We start from the raw sequence: 15,195 nt of genomic DNA, 5'->3' as shown, positions 1-15,195 counted from the left end.
GGAGGAAAACGGTGAAATTGTTTGCCCTTGCTTATAAGAATGTAGAGTGGGCCCTCGGGTATCCACTGGGTTATGTTTCCAGGATTTTCTGTGGATACCAAAATCCATGGGTCCTCAATTCCTATTATATACAATGGTGTAGTGAAATGGTGTCCCCTCATATAAAATGGCAAAATAAGGTTTGCTTTTTGGATTTTAAAACTGTTTTTAAGTCATTGATTGTGTGTCTTCCCCCTGAAGACACAGGTTCGCAGCTTGGGAGTGATCCTGGACTCATCGCTGAGCCTGGAACCCCAGGTCTCGCTGGTGGCCGGGAGAGCTTTTGCACAATTGAAACTTGTGCACCAGTTGCGCCCGTACCTTGGGAAGTCTGATCTGGCCACAGTGGTCCATGCTCTTGTTACATCCTGTATAGACTACTGCAACGCACTCTACGTGGGGTTGCCCTTGAAGACTGTTTGGAAACTTCAACTGGTCCAGCGAGCGGCAGCCAGATTGCTCACCGGAGCAACATACAGGGAGCACACCACCCCCCTGTTGTGCCAGCTCCACTGGCTGCCGGTTCAGTTCCGAGCACAATTCAAGGTGCTGGTTTTGGCCTACAAAACCCTGTACGGTTCCGGTCCAGTGTACCTGTCCAAACGTATCTCCCTCTATGTCCCACCCCGGAGTTTGAGATCATCTGTGGAGGCCCTGCTCTCGACCCCACCGCTGTCACAAGTGAGGCTGGTGGGGACGAGGAGCAGGGCTTTCTCAGTGGTGGCCCCTCACCTGTGGAACTCACTCCCGGAGGAAATTAGGGCATCATCATCCCTCCTCTCCTTCAAGAGGAAGGTAAAGATGTGGTTGTGGGACCAGGCCTTTGGGCAATCTGACAATTAGAGAAGATAATCAGATGAGTATGACCAGGACTGACAATGTGGAATTGAAAATGGAACTATGAGATAGCGAACGCTGACCGTTTATGAGGAGGAATTGGGTTTGTATTGGTTTTATTGATTTTATTGGTTTTATTGGTTTTTATAGTTGTAATGTAGGAATTGTTGTTTAACTGTGAATTGATGCTATGTCTGTTTTTGACTGTTATGTGATGTGGGCATCGAATTGTGCCTTTGCATTGTAAGCCGCCCTGAGTCCCCTTCGGGGTGAGAAGGGCGGGGTAGAAGAAATCGAAATAATAATAATAATAATAATGTTGAATGTGTGGATGCAGAAACTGTGGATGCAGAGGGACAACTGTAATATACAAAGAAGTTTATTTTATCCCACACTTACAAATATATATTCAACAGTTCAGTTTGATTCCAAAGCTTGCTTTTCAATATCCACAGTTGATCTAATAGACAGCAGTGCCTTAACAACAGTGTAATGGTATTGAGTGTTTGAGGGTGAGCCCTTCACGACTTCCAGAACAAGTGCTCTTGTAATTATATTCACATATATTTTACTATTTAAAATGAAGTTTATAGTTTTAGATAGTAAGTATAACACAGCTAAACTTGAACTTGCCAGCAGACATTTGTGGGTGAACAGGATGTTTACCTGAGTGGTGTAATTAAAAGGGAAGTAAGGGTTGCTTTACATTTCTGCAAAATGATTGCCCCACAAACAAATGCAAGCCAGTCTGAGGAAGCACATAAATTGGAGCAACTCCAGGTATTGTAAAGTCCCAATGTCAATTATGAACTATTACATGTTCAATGTCAGTTATGAATTGCTATTATTTATTTTACAGGTTGGTGTTTTGTTTTTTGCCATTTGTATAGTAGAATAAGTAGTTTCTTGTGGCAGATTTTTCCTGTCATTCTTCTAAAGGAACAACAAGAGTATGAAAGGATGAATTAATATGTTAAAGCAGGGTGTGTGGGGAACAACTGAATTATAAATGGTTTCAAAGGGCAACTCCAGTATGCCTCAAACTTTAGCAGGATTAAATGAATAATAGATTGCCTGTTTCAAAAATAGAGTGGAGGAATAGTTGGATTTCAGATTTTACAATTGTTAGTCCATCATTTCTCACTATATGTTGAGTTTCCCTTAACTAGAAGTCTGAAATACTTTTTAAAGATTCACATATCCATTGTGTGCCAATGGCAATGGGCAGTGCACAGAGCAACCCAATTGACTGCTGACTGTATCCAGGCCAGAGAGAATGAGAACGGCTCATGGTCAGTGAGGATTTTCTCCTTCCTTCCAAGCTACTTTTCTAAAAGGGTGGAAAGTGCTGACAGCTGGAGAAGCACTAGAAGTATCTGCTTTTTACAGGAGTCTTGTTTGAGCAGAGCCCTTCTTTATTTTATTTATTTATTTGACTTGTATACCGCTACTCCCGATTTGGCTCAGAGCGGTTTACAGCAGATTAAAACAATACAATTAATTTTAAAATACAATAAAAACAAGAGCAGACATAGTCCCAAGTTATTCACCCGTCGAAAGCTTGTCGGAAGAGAAAGGTTTTATAGGTTTTCCAAAAAGCAAGTAGGTCTCGGATAGATCGAGTTTCAACTGGCAAGGCATTCCATAAATAAGGGGCTAAAATTGAGAAGGCTCTCTGCCTAGTAGAGGACAGATGATAAGTCCGGATGTTGGGGACTTCAAGCAAATTTTGGTCTTCGGACCGAAGTAATCTCTGGGGTTGGTAGGGGGATAAGCGGGCCCCTTCTTCCTGTTCTCTTTCCCCTTCTTGAAGGTAAACTCAGTAGGCACTAAATGTGTGACTAGCCCCTGTTCCCCACATGCCTTCTTCAGTATGTGTTCCAAAATCTGGAGAAAAAAATTAAAAATTCTGCTCCTAAATGTTTCAGATAAAGGAAATACTCCACCTACATTGGTTGTGATGGTTAAGATTTCTAGGAGTTTTAATTCAACAATATTTAGAAGGTCTAACAATGCTAACATTGTAAAAAAAACCCAGAAGGGTTTATTTTATTGATTGGATATGTGTCAATATTAAGATTTGTGGACATTGGTCCATTAGGACAAGTAGAGTACACCGTCTACCAACATAAAACCAGGCTAGCTACAAACCAGTCAGTCCTGCCTATTTCACAGTCTTGTTGATTTTAGTTTTTTCCATTGACCATCTCGTCCTGCCAATAATGGGCACCAACTGCCTTTGATCATTTGTGTATCAATGTTTAAGATATTGTTATGCTAGGTGTCATTCTACACAAAAGATTTGAGTATAAAACTCACTTGTAATAAATCAAGCTATGGGAAAGCCACTGTGCATCTGAAACTTTACAAGTTATGGACAAGTGAAGAAAAGATGGCGTATTTTCTCATAACTTCAAAACAATTACAAAGATGTGGAATTGCTCCCTCAACTGGAGATATGGTGTAATGGTTTGAATATTGGATTCGGACTCTGAGAGATGGGAGCCTTGGAAACCCACTAAGTCAGTGGCTCCCAGCTTATGGGTCCCAGGTGGTTTGGCATACAACTCTCATAATTCCCAGCCAGTTTACCAGCTGTTAGGATTTCTGGGAGCTGAAGGCCAAAACACCTGGGGAACCACAGGTTGAGAACCACTGCAGTAAGTGATCTTGTGCAAGTAACACTCTCTCAAGCTTTAATGAAGGCAATTGTAAACCTGCTCTGATGAAACTTTGCCCTAGGATATGGTCAACAAAAGCTGGAGTTGACATGAAGATTTTATGTTATTATATTATTATCAAGTTCAGAGTTGTAGAAAGGCTTCGGGATCATTTTGGACAATTCTCAGCAAAATGAGGCAAAATCTAATGCAGAATTTTTCGAACATGTCATATTGGTGACACACTTTTAGACATGCATCATTTCATGACACAGGACCATAATTCAGTTTGACTAGCAAACCAGAAGTTAAACCAATCTCTTAAAAGAGATAAGAGGTCCCTTCCACATAGCGGAATAAAATCCCACATCTGCTTTGAACTGGAATATATGGAAGTGTGGATTCAAATAACCCAGTTCAAAGCAGATATTGTGGGATTTTCTGCCTTGATATTCCAGGTATATGGCTGTGTAAAAGGGCCCAAAGACACATATATAAGTTGTAATAATGAAATGTATGAAAACCTTTCATTTATATTTTTAAAAAATATATGATGTATAATAGCATACATTTCTAAGATTTCTGTCATTTATGAATAACAATGTGTTACTAAAACTAACATCAATGATGTCATTAATACATGCTCATTTTACACAGGTTCAGAGGTTTCTCATTGCATTCACGTGATTCACCAATTGCTGCAGGTCTAAAAGTTTCACACATTGGAACAGTCATTCCTGTGCAACAACCCTGTTCAGACCCCTCCAACAAGATATCACTTTATTTTTCAGTTACCAATAACTTGGTTGTTGTAGGTTTTTTCGGGCTATATGGCCATGTTCTAGAGGCATTTGAAATGCCTCTAGAACATGGCCATATAGCCCGAAAAAACCTACAACAACCCAGTGATTCCGGCCATGAAAGCCTTCAACAATACCAATAACTTGTTTGCTGGCTTTAATGGCACAACTGAGAAAACTTCAAAGGCAAGATTATCAGGGAGTTAACCAGTTCAAACCATCAGGTTTTCCTTCCCCATTATTATGCATAGGTTCAAAGAAAGAAAAATGACACCCATCATTCTCCATATTATTATTTTCTTTGTTATATTTGTCATAGGTTTCAGCAATGGACACCCTTACAACAGCCAATGGCAACTTCACCTTGGATCTTTTCAAAAAGTTGAATCAATCATCTCAAGGCAAAAACATTTTCTTTTCACCCTGGAGTATCATGTCTGCTCTGGGTATGGTCTTTATGGGAGCAAGAAACAACACTGCCACCCAGATGGCTGAAGTAGGTTCTTCTATTGGGCGTGGTTTAGTGTTTGATCTTTTTATGACAATATACACGGTGGAAAAGAGTTCTATCTTTCACATAATTTATAGATTTAATACAATACTATACTCATCCAGTGGTTTTTAGCCTTGGATGTTGTAGGACTTCAACTTTGTTCTATGTAGGGAAGTAGTAGCTTTACAACATCTTAGGATTCACTAACTGGAAATTGTTGTGTTAGCTGCTTTCACATAAGACCATCATAAATACAAATGATGGTCAAGAACATTGAAAAACCTCTGAAGCCGATATAAACAGTCAGTTATGAACAAGGCAGTTAAACACACTTTGTGCAGTTTCAGGATTGAAGATATTTTCAAAACTATGATGAGTAACAAAGCTGATCATTATTTTGAATATTGATTCGATATTTTCAAAATGCTATTTCACTTAAAGCAGTGGTTCTCAACCTCTGTGTCCCCTGATGTTTTGGTCTTCAACTCTCAGAAATCCTAACAGCTGGTAAATTGGCTGAGATTTCTGGGAGTTGTAGGCCAAAACACCTGGGGAGCCACAGGTTGAGAACCACTGAAAAGGGTCATTAAGAAGAAATTGTTGTACTGTTTTAAAATATAGCTTTCCATACTAGATCAAAGATCTTAGTAAAGTATGGATTGCAGCAGTTTCATCCTTGCTGTTGTCACAATAGGTATTACTGTATTACAAGTATTACAGCTATAAAATTTATCTTATTTTGTATAGTTTCAGTTTGGTTAATATCATATACCATACACCTACTACTATTCTGTTTCTCTATTATGTAATTAACTTTGCAATTATTGTCTTTACAACTCTACTTACAGGTGCTTCATTTCATTATGGCAAAAGGAATGGAAAGATCTTCAGAGGTAATATCATACCATAATGGGGAAAAGATGGAAAACAGAAATAGCAATCCTGCATATAGTTCTGAAGAATTAAAATCACCTTGTAAAATGGCTAGATTGACCAACTACAGTCAAACCTTAGAGATATCAGTGTTTCAAACATAAGTCGTTGTCCCCGCACCCCAAAATGAAAGATGGAAGCTAGCTAATTCAAAATACCACTTATTCTCCAAACCTTGTCCTTTTAGTAGAGCAGTGGTTTCCAACTTTTGGTCCTCCAGGTATTTTGGACTTCAGCTCCTAGAAATCCCAGCCATCTTACCAGCTACTAAGAATTGTGGGAGTGGAAGTCCAAAACACCTTGAGGATAAGGTTGGAAACCACTGTGGTAGAGCTTGTATCTCCTTCAACCATCCTTTTTGAATAGGATAACTGAGAACAAGGTTGTAGAGGCACAGTTCTCTATTTGAAGGGCATCGAAATATGGTAATCTTTTTATATAGCTTTCCAGTCCAACTCCAGTTTAAAGAAAGTGGAACAGAGATCTTGATGTTGCCTTTTACAATTTAGCATGTGTACAGTACACTAAGAAAGCATATGGTTCATCTGATCACCACAGTCTCTATACTCCCCTGGGGAAATGGAATTTGCTGTTCATTAAAACATAGTGATTATATTAAAAGTTGTTTCAATTTCTACAGTATTAGTACGTGCAAATATTATGCAAACATCTCATGCACTCTTTTAGAAAAGTGTCTCTTCTTTTTAGTGATGCTTAAGTGCCACTCCACATTCAAGGTTTTAGTCTTACCTTTTTCTTAGCTGTGCTCATGTTCAGAATTGCTTGTGTGTCATCAAACACAACTGAGATTTTGATAGGCAATGGTGTCTCTCTGAAAGGAACAAGATCTCAGTGAAGGTGAAACCATTCATAGTCTGTTCAAGGAATTGATCTCTGAAATCAACCAACCCAAGAGGACTTACGTGCTTAAAACTGCCAACCGACTATATGGAGAAAAGACTTTCACATTTGTTGATGTAAGTATAGTATTATTTACACTTAACATTAATATCTAAAATGGAATTTCTTTAATATAGATAATGGCCCAACCTCCAAGATTATTTGGGTATGGCCATAAACTTTTTGAATGAGATGCTGATGATTACAGAGCTTCATTCAGCCCTTTTTGTTTAACAAGGACTGTGGAGAAGGGGTTGTTGAGAGTAGACCCAACAATCCCCTCTAGGAATTCAGAGTTGTTAGTTCATCCTAGAGGTTTCTGGGCCTAAATATGAGGCCCCTTCTACACTGCCACATAATCCAAATTATCAAAGCAAATAATTCACATTATCTGCTTTGAACTCAATTATATGAGTCTACACTGCCAGATAAACCAGTCGAAAGCAACTGGTTTATATGACAGTGTAGATGGGGCCTGAGATTTTAGGATAGTCACTTGTGCTATCTTTAAATAATTTGCTTTAGTTATCAACCAGAGATGCAGTGTAATGGTATTGATTGTTGGAAGGCAAATCTATAATGTAAAGCTAATGTATTGTCTAAGGCTTTCATGGCTGGAATCACATAGATCATTTGGAGGTCATTCCATGGAGAGATATGCAGCCATTTTCCCACCCTGGAATCCAAAAAGACCAGAGATGGAGCCATGAAGGAGGGAGTAGAGTGGATTGATGCTTCTTTCATGTTGTTCTGGAATGGACTAAGCTCTCACCTTTTGCCAGTTTACTCAGATAAGAGGATGGTTCCTTTAAAAAATAAATACAAGTGAAAGTTCAGTACCGACATTGATCATGGATAAGTTGATACAAGATTTTGGGTTAATTTTTTGACAAAAATTTCTAGACTTATACATGAGTATAGGTGGGAAATAATTTGCATTTATGCATTCCAGGAATATCTGCAATTTGTTAAGAAATATTACCATGCAGAGCCGCAATCTGTTGATTTTTTGCATGCTGCTGAACAAGTCAGAGGCCAGATCAATTCCTGGGTGGAAAGACAAACTGACAGTAAGCTAATTAATTAATTAATTAATGATATCTGAGCTTCTCCGAAAACCACTTTAGAAGTCATGTGAATAAACCTAAGCCCGTAGTTCTCACATAATTTATTTTTTATGAAGCACTTAACAAACTTTGCTTGGTTATAAAGCAATACACATAACATATTTTTGTTATATTTTCCTTAATTGCCAGACATCGTTGTCAAAACAAGACATCATTGTCAAAACACAGCCCCCAAGCCAGGCTATTAAAAATGCGGGTCGGTTTTGGATTCTAGAATCAGCTAATTTTTAAATATCGGGGCAAGTGATGCTAAAATCATTTGGGGAACCTGTGACAAAATTGCCCCCATAAGCCTCTAGGGGAAACAAGGATCCATTATCATTGACTAATTGAGTTGGAAGAGACTTCGTGGGCCATCCAGTTCAACCCCCTGCCAAGCAGGAAAATCACATTCAAAGCATCCCTGACAGATGGCCATCCAGCCTTTGTTTAAACACCTTCAAAGAAGGAGCCTCCACCACACTCCAGGGAAGAGAGTTCCACTGCTGAACAGCTCTCAAGGTCAGGAAGTTCTTCCTAATGTTCAGATGAAATCTACTTTCCTGTAGTTGGAAGCCATTGTTCCACGTCCTAGTCTCCAGGGTAGCAGAAAAAAAGCTTGTGCCCTCCTCCCTATGACTTCCCCTCATGTATTTATACATGGCCATCATGTCTCCTCTCAGCCTTCTCTTCTACAGGCTAAACATGCCCAGCTCTTTAAGCCGCTCCTCATAGGACTTGTTCTCCAGACCTTTGATTATTTTAATCAACTCCATGGATAAGGAAGGGATACTGTAATTTGTATTATAAATTGGTTTTACAAACTGGAGGGGGGTATACTGGGGGTATATGTGGGATGTATTTTGCACACCCTATTCTAAAGTGAGGTATGTGGGAAAACATCTTATTTGAAGGTAAGATGTGGAGTGTTCTTTATCAACTTACCTCATGTTTTATATATTTCTTGATGGAGGGAAATACTTCTCTGTTTAAAACTTGAAAAGTACATGATTTATATTGAGAGGCTTAAAATTTAGCTTATCAGATGCCTCCCTCTTTTAGAGTATCATGAAAAAAAGCCTTTTCAGCAGCCAAGATTCACTTCCCCAGTATCAGTACTTGAAAGTATTGCATTGAAAGTAATGCTGTTATCTGTAACATGTTACATTTTTGATAAGTGAGAGCATCATCACCAATGGTTGAATGTTTATATATTTTAAATTATATAATAATGCTTTATGTCAAGCCTATTTTAATCCTCTTTGGAGAGATAAAGCAGGCTATTAATAATAATAATAATAATAATAATAATAATACCTGATTTTTATGGGGGTGGGGGTGACAATGTAGTAACTGCTAATGTTACTTCTTCTGTAATGAGTAATGTTGATTCAGGAGCGGGGTGAGCTCCCTTCAGCTCCAGCTTCTCATTCGGGAATATGAGAGAAGCCTCCCACGGGATGATAAAACATCTGGGTATCCCCTGGGCAACATCCTTGCAGATGGCAAATTCTCTCACATCAGAAGTGACTTGCAGTTTCTCAAGTTGCTCCAGATACACACACACAAATATCATGTTATTTTTGCAAGAAAGCAAACTCTAGGGGCAGTACGAGATGAAGAACTTAGATGGGACAATGATCTGACTTAGTAGAAAGCTATTTCTCAAAATACAAAGTGGTTTTGCGATATCAATACTTATACTATCCTTTTCTTTGAAAAAGACAAAATTAAGAATCTGTTGCCTGATGGTGCTGTTGATTCTCAGACTGCATTGGTCCTAGTAAATGCCATTTACTTCAAAGGAATGTGGGACAAACAATTTCAAAAAGAAAATACTACAGAGAAGTCTTTCAGACTCAGTAAGGTAAGCATCTGTAAATAAAAAAATAAGAATGTAATTTAACAACATGGGGAAATTTTACTGGTGTTAATTTATTATAATATTACTTGTAACTCTGAGCATTGTCTACAAAGAAGGCTTGCTTAAAAAGCACTTATTTCATATAGTAAAACATGAACTTTAATGTTCTTAGAGGTTTTGTCAGGGACAAGTGTTAACTGAGGTCCCTTCTACACTGCCATATAATATCCAGATTATCTGCTTTGAATTGGATTATATGGCAGTGTCGACTCCATTGCCCTGTGGTGAGAATACAGAATCCCATCTGGGAAGTGATAATGCTGTAGCCCATGGGTAACAAAAATAAAAACATCATTTTTCTGACTTTACATAAGGAAAATGAAGCTCTTTCTTGTTCTCTCTCACATTTTGCTGTTTTGAAAAGAGAAATGCAAAGCAACTTGTTATGGATCTGGATGTTGGAGTTCAGTTCCCATCAATTCTCATCATCGTCTGTGCTAAGATTGATGGGAATCGCAGTCCAATGACCCCAGAAGGCCTACATGTAACACATCTCTGTTGAAACCTGTGATTTCCCAATCCTGGAAGGTGGTTAATTTATGTAGAAAAACTACTAACATGCTATTTTTTTTAAAAAAAAAATTACAGATCCAGTCAAAGCCTGTGCAAATGATGTTTCTAAAGGAAAAGTTTCCAGCTTTCTACATTGACACTCTGAAAGTTTTTATTCTTGAGCTCCTTTATGTTAGCAAAGAACTCAGCATGTTTATCCTGCTGCCAGAAGACATCACAGATGAGTCTACTGGTTTAGAACTGGTAAAGCATTTATTTTCATATTTCAGGGGACTTGGTTAGCGTTTATAAGTATGGGATCAGATGCAGATAGAGAAAAGATGATTTAATTTTTCCACTTTCTCAGAGAAGGCTTAGGAATCCAATAAATTATAGGCTTGTTTAACTCCTTCCCGTTTGCCATAGTGCAATTGTACAGGCAAGATTTCCCCTTCAGGAGAGATAAAGCGGGGCATAAATAAATAAATATAACAACAACAACCACAACAACAACACATCCTATTATGTTAAGTCGGGCCACTGCTTTGTTTGTATATTTTCAAGACCTGCCTATTTAGATAAGTGGTTCCCAACCTGTGGTCCACTGACCACCAGTGGTCATCAAGAACTAAAATATGGTCCGTGGCCACACTGTTACTGCACAGTTGAAATGAGAGTAACTAGTCTCACGAAACCCTCTTATAGTGCCCAGCTTATCAAATATGGTTTTCTGTGGGTGAACAGATGGCGACAACTGGATGGCATATGTTCTGTATCAGAAACTAGAGCTGATGTGGTCTATCCAATGCAATTTTCTGAATCAGCACCCCAAATAATCAAACCGGATCTAAAGTTGATCAAAAACTGATTCATAACCCTTTGGAGAATGGTCCCTGGTCAAAGTGATCCCTGGTCAAAAAAAAGGGTTGGGAACCATTGATTTAGATGTAAAGAACCACTAAGTACAGTAATTGAGTTGTAGCTCAGTGTATATATTAAGGCAGTGGTTCTCAACCTGTGGGTCCCCAGATGTTTTGGCCTACAACTCCCAGAAATCCCAGTCAGCTGTTAGGATTTCTGGGAGTTGAAGGTCAAACATCTGTGGACCCACAGGTTGAGAACCACTGTATTAAGGGAAGGCAAAGCGTGGCCTAATATATGTTGGACTGCAACTCCAACTTTCCCTTACTGTTAGCTTGCTCTGATAGGAGTTGCAGTCCACCATTATCTGGTTGTCCACCTCTGATGAACACAATATTTTAAGATAATCTGTAGCTTAAATCATGTCACTCTCGACTTGTTTAAGCCCATTCAAATTTACATAAATATCAAATCATCAAGTGGCCATTGCTTTCATTGGTCTAGTGTAGTTGGGGCCAAGAATAGGATTGTTCTCTAGAAAGGTAAAGGAGAGGTTTGTATTTTGTGGTCTTGCATCTTCATGTTTAAAATTTTACAATGAACATGGCCACTAGTTTGAAGATCTACAGTCCTTCCTCTCCTGGCCCATTAAAAGCTACAGTCCTTTCACATCACATAATTATAGCACGGTGATTGCACTTTAACGGTCATGGCAATACCCTACAAGACCTTAAGATTTGCAGTTTTGGGAGGAGCATCTAAAGTCCTCAGTTGAAGTAGTCCTATAATAGTGTAGTATGAAAGGGCCCGTTCCAGTTTTGCTACCTTAATCATTTTTCTAACTCTAGTTGGAGAAAGAACTAACATATGAAAGATTATCGGTATGGACGAGTCCAGAAATGATGGAGAACATAGAAGTGGAACTCCAACTGCCCAAATTCAAACTGGAAGAGAGATATGACCTCAAGTCTACCTTAAGCAGAATGGGGATGAAAGATGCCTTCAGTCAAGGCCAAGCAAATTTCTCAGGAATCTCAAGCAAAAATGATTTGTTTCTGTCAGAGGTGTTTCACAAGTCCTTTGTGGAAGTGAATGAAGAGGGCACCGAGGCAGCAGCTGCCACCGGGGCTGTGGTTGTAATAAGGTCATCAATGCGGCCTGTAAAAATCGTAGCAGACCATCCTTTTCTCTTCTTCATCAGAGAGAACAAAAACAAAAACATCCTTTTCTTTGGCAGATTCTGTTCTCCATAGAATGTTTTGTAGCTTCTAGATTGCACTAAAAGCCTGAAATTTGAAGTGCACTCAGGAGGTTGGATGGTCTGCTGACCTTAGCAGGATTGTGCCAGAACAAAAAATGTTTAGGAATAAGATGCAAATATTATGCATACTATAGCTAAGCCATTATGTTGCTTTAAGAACATAATGCATAAGCTTTTCTACCTGATCTCTAAAAAATATCTATGTTAACCAATTCCATTTGTCAGAGGGTCTCATTTCGTAAAATGAAACAAGAGACAGATGTCCTCTTCTTTTGTGGCCTTTTTGGCCATGCTCTTTTAGAGCAGTGGTTCTCAATTTTCCTAATGCCACCACCCCTTAATACCGTTCCTCATGTTGTAGTGACCCTCCACCATAAAATTATCACCATGTAAATATCAGATATGCATCAATATTTTCACTCACTGGATAAAATTTGGCACAAATACCCAATACATCCAAATTTGAATATTGGTGGGATTGGGGGGATTGATTTTTTTCACTTGGGAGTGTAGTTGCTGGGATTTATAGTTCATCTACAATCAAAGAGTATTCTGAACTCCACCAGTGATTGAATTTAACCAAACTTGACACACAGAACTCCCATGACCTACAGAAAATACTGGAAGGGTTTGGTGGGCATTGACCTTGAGTTTTGGAGTTGTAGTTCATCTACATCCAGAGAGCACTGTGGACTCAAATGATGATGGATCTGGACCAAACTTGGCATGAATACTCAATATGCACATATTTGAACACTGGTGGAGTTTGGCGAAAATAGACCTTGACATTTGGGAGTTGTAGTTGCTGGGATTTCTAGTTCACCTACAATCAAAGAGCATTCTGAACCCCACAAATGATAAAATTGGGCCAAACGTTCCCCACAGAACCCCATGACCAACAGAAAATACTGCGTTTTCTGATGGTCTTTGGTGACCCCTCTGACCCCCCCCCCCCATGAGCACCCCAAGGGTCCTTACCCCCAGGTTGAGAAACAATGTTTCAAAGCATCTATTTTGCATGGGCCAGATTTCTGTGTATTGCATGTCTGCCTTCCATACAATCATAGAGTGCATTTCGCCTCCCAATATGAATTGGGGCTTAAGAATATAGTGTCATGGCTCAATGTAGAAAATGTGGACAGCTGAAACTCACATAGGTCCAAATCCCATTGTTAAATTCAAGTAGAATAGAACCATTAAATCAATGGAAATGGCATAAGTGCTTATTTACCAAGCTCCCATTTATTTCAGTGCAACTTACAATTTAGCTGCAACCTACAATTAAGATTTGAGCTACAATGCCCCACCTAGTTCTCAAAATACACTCAAGTAGTTAATAAAAACATAAGGGATGGGACTAGATAGCTTTGTAGGGCCCTTCCACACAGCTCTATATCCCAGAATATCAAGGCAGAAAATCCCACAAGATCTGCTTTGAATTGAGTTATCTGAGTCCACACTGCCATATATCCCAGCTCAAAGCATAGCGTATACATGCATAGAAAGTTTTAGATGCTATGAGATAACATTTAATTTTTAAACATAGGAAAGTTGGGTTCGTGCTATAATGGCACATGTATGATTTGAAAATGAATGTTTAGCCATTTCTTGTTAATGTTGTTTGATAATTCTTAGTCTTTATTATACTCATATTTTATACTTTGTATTTTGATTGAACGAGTGTTGTAGAATGTCTAGCTATTGTTTTAGAAATGTTAGTAATCATACATGTATAAATAAATAATACAAGATCAATTGGCACTGTAACTCAAAAAAGCATTTTGATTTGTAAGCTTTATGCTGGATGTCATTAATGGTTATCTTTTTGGGTAAGATGAGAAACTCAGTTCTGAAAACAAGCTTTTGTAAAAGGGATGCATTTCTCTTCTTTTTGTCACTTGGAACTACAGACCAGGATACACCATGAGATTTTGTTCTTTAGGTCTTTAATCTTTTATCTAAATGTGTCTTTTTACTTATATGTACAATATTTACCAACCTTTTTCTACCAGAAAGCATTTTTTTCAAATGTCCCGCTACTTTTGGCATACTAAGATTTTTGTGAAACTACACATATCTAAATATAAGTGAAATGTGGGGATACTTAACAAAATTACTAAAGTGACTATACTGCAGGGCTGAGGAACTTGATCCCCAACAACTGATGAATTATTACTTGCATGATCCCTCATGATTGGCCAAGCTGCGGAGGTTCTTAGGAACTGAAGCTCTATAATAATCATCATCATCATCAATATCATCATTATTTATATCCTGCTACCATCTCCCAAAAGAGACTTGGGGTGGCTTACAAGGTACTCCAAGGTGTAGCGTAACATAAACAGAAATATCAACAGAAACGGTTCTTCTGCTTTATTGTTGCAATTTTTTCCTGTGCCCTGAACAAAATATTTTCAGACACTGAAAGAGCAGAAGAGTGATTTATTTCAGAACTTCCAGTCTAATTTGTGATTTTGGGGTGCTGGGGTAAACATCAGTTTTAGGGCACTCTTACCTTTCTAACACATCTGCAGAGGTTTTGGTCTTATAAATTATGTTGAGCTGATTACACTGGTGGGTGAAGCAGGGCTGATGGAGTAGCATGCTTTCACATTCAGATAAGCTTACTATCAAGGACTAAAAAAGAGTGTCCATCCAGGAACATTTAAGGTTGCTTAGACATCAAGAACAGTGCAGTCGAACTACTGTTAGCAGACCTGTAACCAGATAGATAGATAGATAGATAGATAGATAGATAGATAGATAGATAGATGATAGATAGATAGATATATTTGGAAGGGGTAGATTTTTCCCCCAAGATGACTTTTCAGGTCAGTGTCTCCTGATCTAGCACGAGATCTCAACAAGGCCCTGAAATTACCATCCTTT

At 38.6% G+C, this 15,195-nt stretch overlaps 1 protein-coding gene across 1 annotated transcript; it reads left to right on the top strand.

Annotated features, from left to right (window-relative positions):
- Positions 1 to 1,620: 1,620 nt before the first annotated feature.
- On the top strand, positions 1,621 to 12,707 carry LOC132774540 (serpin B10-like). The gene is made up of 8 exons (XM_060774731.2): positions 1,621 to 1,656; positions 4,656 to 4,832; positions 5,678 to 5,722; positions 6,602 to 6,739; positions 7,615 to 7,732; positions 9,493 to 9,635; positions 10,281 to 10,448; positions 11,894 to 12,707. Exons 2-8 carry the CDS (start codon positions 4,665 to 4,667, stop codon positions 12,296 to 12,298), a joined length of 1,185 nt encoding a protein of 394 aa, XP_060630714.2. The 5' UTR covers positions 1,621 to 1,656; positions 4,656 to 4,664; the 3' UTR covers positions 12,299 to 12,707.
- The last annotated feature ends 2,488 nt before the right edge of the window (positions 12,708 to 15,195 follow it).

This window comes from Anolis sagrei, chromosome 4 (genome assembly GCF_037176765.1).
Source record: "Anolis sagrei isolate rAnoSag1 chromosome 4, rAnoSag1.mat, whole genome shotgun sequence".
NCBI classification, from domain to species: domain Eukaryota; kingdom Metazoa; phylum Chordata; class Lepidosauria; order Squamata; family Dactyloidae; genus Anolis; species Anolis sagrei.
This window is presented reverse-complemented; position numbering and strand designations above follow the sequence as displayed.

Excerpts from the sequence above, each read along its gene's own strand:
- LOC132774540 (XM_060774731.2), top strand. The coding sequence starts at position 4,665 with ATGGACACCCTTACAACAGCCAATGGCAACTTCACCTTGGATCTTTTC. Across the intron at positions 6,740-7,614 it reads AGACTTTCACATTTGTTGAT|GAATATCTGCAATTTGTTAA; the intron begins GTAAGTATAGTA and ends TATGCATTCCAG. Across the intron at positions 7,733-9,492 it reads GGTGGAAAGACAAACTGACA|ACAAAATTAAGAATCTGTTG; the intron begins GTAAGCTAATTA and ends TCTTTGAAAAAG.